At 37.9% G+C, this 5,762-nt stretch overlaps 1 protein-coding gene across 1 annotated transcript in view; it reads right to left on the bottom strand.

Moving 5' to 3' along the window:
* Positions 1–5,762, bottom strand: part of LOC107749941 (carbonic anhydrase 4-like) — a 24,782-nt gene that overhangs the window by 2,367 nt on the left and 16,653 nt on the right. The window contains exons 3-6 of the mRNA XM_016565191.1: positions 2,753–2,800; positions 2,440–2,604; positions 1,790–1,935; positions 1,586–1,678 (exon numbers count right to left, since the gene is read on the bottom strand). Coding sequence (XP_016420677.1) covers positions 1,586–1,678; positions 1,790–1,935; positions 2,440–2,604; positions 2,753–2,800 — 452 coding nt within the window. The remainder of the gene's footprint in view (positions 1–1,585; positions 1,679–1,789; positions 1,936–2,439; positions 2,605–2,752; positions 2,801–5,762) is intronic.

Here is a 5,762-nt window from a genome sequence, read left to right as displayed (position 1 = left end):
TGGAGACGTGCTGAAATCGCGTTTGGTCTCGTACTGTATCGTGTACCTTGTCAGTGTCGTGTGCTTTGCTTGGCCATTTGTTGTGATAAACAGGAAAGTGTGTTCAAGCGCCAGCAGAAAACAGTGTAAAGAAATAGTCTTTGAGAGAAGCAGTCTTTATCAGCGGAAGTTAAAAGCAGCTCGTAAGTGTATTTACTTGTCTCATGTTTGTTTAGTGCAGTTGTCGTTGCTAGGAAACGCTTGTTTTGTTTACTGTGTGGAGACGTGCTGATATCGCGTTTGGTCTCGTTCTGTATCCGTATCTTGTCAGTGTCTGCGCTTGCTTGGCCATTTGTTGTGAAAAATAAATAAATAAGGAAAGCTGAATTATGTCCAGCTGAATTAATTTAGTATTTTGTTAGACGGGTATAAAAAAGCTTAGTTTACCGCGGCAGCCGTTGCATGACGGCCTCCTCGTGTGAAGACCGAAGAGTGTAAAGACCATCGACTCTACCGTGCAGGGACACCGGCAAAGGATAAATATCGCTTTTTATTTCTCCTCTTTCCTACTACTTGTTTCACTTCTGTTTCAGTTTTTATAACCATTTCTTACTATGTGTAAGTAAGTTGTTGTTTTTTAGCATATGTGTTTGGCAGTGTTATTTTTTAGGATTACTGATAAACTAATGTACTTTGATTTGTATTAGTTATCTATTTTAGTTTTAGTTACAGTTGTAGTAATGTTGTCATTTTATTCGTTTTTTATTATGTCTATATAGGTTTTTTTAATTAAGTTTTAGTTTTATTTAATTTGAATGTATTTGGTTTTGGCGGAATAGATCTGCTACACTGTTGCTGCGGCAGAGCAAGTACCGAGACTTGTTACTGCCAATACATCCACAACATGCTGCTGTGAGCATGTAAGAAATATTGCTGCTGCAAATATAACATACATGAAATAACCCCCATATAGCATACATGAATCACCTCGTAGCAGATCTATACAGGCTGAGCTGGGGAAGGTGGAGGGTTTCTGAAGCAAGCTGCAACTGCTACAGCAAGCACTAGTCATATATTTGAATGTTGACCAGCCAGCTCATTGGCTACTGATACAGAAGAGAACCAATCAGCTGTGCCATGTGATAATGATGTCATTAGGTCAGACTGAGTTAGACCTATAGGACTGCGCCATCTAGAGTTTCATACCAGAACTCTTGTGTGTGTATATATATATATATATATAAACCTTTAAACTTGTTTTATTTGAGCTAGTTGCCAAGGCAACATTTCTTATTTTCATTTAGCTTAACTTGATGAACTAAAATAATTAAAATAAAACTTAATGAAAATTATATAAACATTTTAAAAATAAAATAATAAAAAGGACAAAATACACAACAAAATTATTAAAACTAACTGAAATTAAAATGAAAACAAAAATAAAAACTAAAACTAATTCCAAATATTAATAAAAACTATAATAGTATCTCAATGATATGAAATAGAACTGTTTGGGTGCTATCAGTTTAAGAGTTTGTGTTCAGATAATTTTCTCACAAAAATGTTTTTAGGTATGAGATATGAAATATCACAAAGGCATCAGTACCTCAAAAAAGAAGGCAAGTGCTGCCACCCCTGTAGAGTCATTTAGAGCCTCTCCCAAGCTGCCATACTTTTCTTTAATGTGAACAATATGGAGCTGGGGGACAAAATGCATAATTAATACCCATCATAATGTAACTTGAAGAAAATAATAGGCTTTTTAGCTTTTTATTGTCCATATATGTTTGATAGTGACATGGACTCTCACCTCCATGGGATATCGCTCCCCGTCCACAGAGTGCTCTGAGCCCTGGCCGCCGTTCTCTCCCCAGTGCAGGTGGAACTGGACGGCCTTGTATGTGGCTGGCAGACCTCCACCACGGAGACGCACAGATTGAGGAAGTGTGAAGTGAGCTGGAAAGAAGCATGGAACTTGTAATTATACTTAACTGTTACAATTACAAGATTTAAAAGGTAACAGAATTCGAAGTAAATCGGTTAAACTCAACTGAATTAAACTGAATGGAATTTTTTTTACTTAAGGTAAAGGGATAGTTCATCCAAAAAATGAAAGTTCTGTCATTACTCACCCTCATGTCATTCCAAACCCATAAGACTTTTGTTTATCTTTGAAACACAACTGAAGATATTTTTAATGAATCATGTGGTCATAAATTATGGTAAACAGAAGCTCCATCGCACTTGCTTGATACGTGAGGTTTGTTCATTGATTACTTTTATGATCTCTTCTACTTTTTGATGCATTAAAGTTTTGGTTGATTGATTGGACAAAAATTATAAAAGTATTAAAAATATCTTCATTTGTGTTCTGTAGATGAACGGCAGTCTAATGAACTAAATGACAACAGAATATACATTTTTAGGTGAACTATGCCTTTAAATTTCAGTTCAATCTACCTGAATGTCCATGATTTTCCACACTCATATTGAAAACTTTCTTGTGGCCCTCGAAGATAAAACTGGTCAGTTTTGGGTCATGCTTCACTCTGTGTGTGACTATATTGATGGGTGATTGTCTCTGACCTCCACAATTAGGAAAATTATTCTTCCACTCTGAAGGCCCTGGATGACACAATTGAAAAACACATTTCTCTCACCATAAACATTCAACTATGAGAAACTGTGAACAAGGACTTTGCTTCGGTGATGACTATGCAAAAACCTGAGAGGTTGAGTCCAGGTACAAACTATCTTGTGTGTTTGTTCTCACCTCTACATGTGTCGCGACAGGAAAACTGGCTCTGGTAGCACCACTCACCTGGAACAGAGAGAACAACCTGATGCAACTGGTTCCATGGGCCACTGCTGGAAAGTATTCAGATCTGTGACTTGAAGCCAAGGTTCAGAGCGGTCTTAAGAACCAGTTATGATGGTGGTTATTAACTAACAAATTTGTTATATAAAGCCATGTTTGATTCACAACGTTTTTCCTGATAATCAGTGAGCCATCTAACTGAGTCCCCCTCCTGATCACCAGGTTTGATTGAGGGCAGAACATGTGCTTGAATGGTGGGTAATGGGCACCTTAAGTGTTTTCCCATTACCCACCGTCCACCTGTGCACTTTCATCCCCTTCAGCTTAGTTTGCACAAAAAGGAAAATTCATCATTTACTCACTCTCACGTTGTTTCAGAACTGTATGACTTTCTTTGTTCAGGAAACACAAAAGAAGATGAAGTTAATGGGGACCAATGTTGTTGTTTCTTTGGACCCCATTGACTTTCACTGTATTTCTTCTTTTCTCCACAAATGAAAGGAAGTCGTGATTTTTCCAAGTTGTAAATAATGCAAAGATTATTGGAGTTACACCTTTTACAAGAAAATATTTCAGTCTTTCTACTTCCAAATCTATCTCTTTACGGTGATTTTAAAGGGATAGTTCACCCAAAAAGGAAAATTACCCCATGATTTACTCACCCTCAAGCCATCCTAGGTGTATATGACATTCTTCTTTCAGACGAATATATTCAGAGTTGTATTAAATAATGTCCAGGCTAATCCATGCTTTATAATGGGAGTGGATGGTAGCCCAAAATTTGAAGTAAAAAAAATTGCACCCATCCATTATAAAAGAAGTCCACACGGCTCCGGGGGATTAATAAAGGCTTTCTGAAGCGACGTGATGTGTTTGTGTAAGAAAAATATCCACTTTATAAACCTTAATCTCTAGCTTCCGCTAACTGTCATACACGTGTTCACGAGAGAGTGGCGTCCAGCGGATGACGTAGCACGTAGGCAAACGCGGTGACGAACGCGGAAGTGAAGAACGTGGAAGCGCAGAGGAGAGAGCAAAACAAAACACAGGTCACGAATTAGTAGTACAAAACGAGGATTTGTAAAGAAAAATGACGGAGGATTTCGATATAACCCAAGAGGACACTGGTTTTCCTTTGCTGTAAACAAAACTTGTTTCTCGCGAGACTAGCATATTCTCACCAGAGCTTATGCTACGCATACGTCATACATCATATGCTGGATACCACTCTCTCGTGAACGCACGTACGACAGTTAGCGGAAGCTAGAGATTAAGGTTTATAAAGTTGTAAATATGGATATTTTTCTTACACAAACGCATTGCGTCGCTTTAGAAGGCCTTTATTAACCCCCCGGAGCCATGTGGACTTCTTTTATAATGGATGGGTGCACTTTTTTTTAATTCAAATTTTGGGCTACCATCCATAAAGCATGGATTAGCCTGGACATTATTTAATACAACTCCGATTGTATTTGTCTGAAAGAAGAATGTCATATACACCTAGGATGGCTTGAGGGTGAGTAAAGTTTTTGGGTGAACTATCCCTTTAAGCTTGGCATTAGTTTTTTTTTTTGTTGTTGTTGTTGTTTCCAAGAGAATTGTTATTCTTCACTGCAGTGAACAATGTTGCAAATAAAATTTAACTATTGCATGTAGAATGTGATGCTGGATGTTAAGCACGAGAATGACTTTAGGTATCGCAACAGAAACAAAAAAGAAAAGTTGCACTGATGCTGATATTATGGACATATGCGTGTACCTTTATTACATCTGCATCTGTCTTGTAAGTACGAAGCATGTGAAAGAAGACGGTGAACTTTGAAGAGGTCAGACAATATGAACGACATGCACAAGGTGACCCTCTGTTAAAAAATAACCTGTCTGGATTCAATAACCCAAGATGCACTGCGTTACAGGCTAGATTAACCCGTGACAGAGCAAAATCACTGCCTGTCAGAGTAAATGTACTGCATAACAATGCAACTCGAACTTGGCATGTGCAAGCATCTAATTGAAGTCTCTCATTCACAGATATGTTGATTTGATCTGCATGGTAGTTTACCTAAACAGTATACCTAAAAATACAAAATGCACACAATTTGTCCCTACCCCAAACACACACATAGTACAGATTACATCTCCCTCTGCTTTTTGGGTCATAATTGCTTTTGGGAAATACCTTCCCATGAATTACCCCCACTTTTTAAATCATTCTGACACCTCTGGTTTTGCAGTTTCAGGACAAGGACTCATGCTAATAAAAGAGTACAAACTATAATGTACTTGGTGTATTCAAGTTCAGAACATACAGGGCATGTACAAGGCACAGAGAAAGAGTTCAAGAATGCAAGAACTGCATTCCACTCAAAGGACAAGGAGCAGGAGAACGAGAGGCTGTGATTCGACTAAAATTCTACCAGATAGCTGATAGAAGTGTTTATGCATAGGCACTGCTGATTATTGTGTTGCACCAATACAATCATTTATAACAATTTTCCCACAGTGATTATGCAATCACAAATCACTTTCATGCCACCATAATTATGCAATAAGATCTCTACAAAAGGCTATATGGCTTTGTTTTATATAAATTATTTTATTAATAGTGTTATGATGTGTAACTTTATACAATGGAGCCCAAGGTCCATACATTCTTTTCTCGATTTACTAAATTAATAAATGAACCTTGACTCTGTTGTTTATGGGTCATTAATAGATAATCTACATGTCACAATTCAATGTATGCAATTATTTGGCGCTATTAATGTCGTAAGATACACTTAGTACAGCGTCATTCCTGCACACACACTCCACTATCTACGTCATTTTCACGGGATCGCTGTTCCGTGCGGTGCATCCAGACTTATTGAATATGAACAGCGGCTAACCTTTTCCCGAGCAGCTCCCTGTGCTCAACTTCGCCACTTTCACTTTTGCTGCTGTAACTGTCTATTCGCTCGTGATA

The sequence above is a fragment of the Sinocyclocheilus rhinocerous genome, unplaced genomic scaffold (assembly GCF_001515625.1).
Source record: "Sinocyclocheilus rhinocerous isolate Xijiao unplaced genomic scaffold, SAMN03320098_v1.1 scaffold320, whole genome shotgun sequence".
NCBI lineage: Eukaryota > Metazoa > Chordata > Actinopteri > Cypriniformes > Cyprinidae > Sinocyclocheilus > Sinocyclocheilus rhinocerous.
This window is presented reverse-complemented; position numbering and strand designations above follow the sequence as displayed.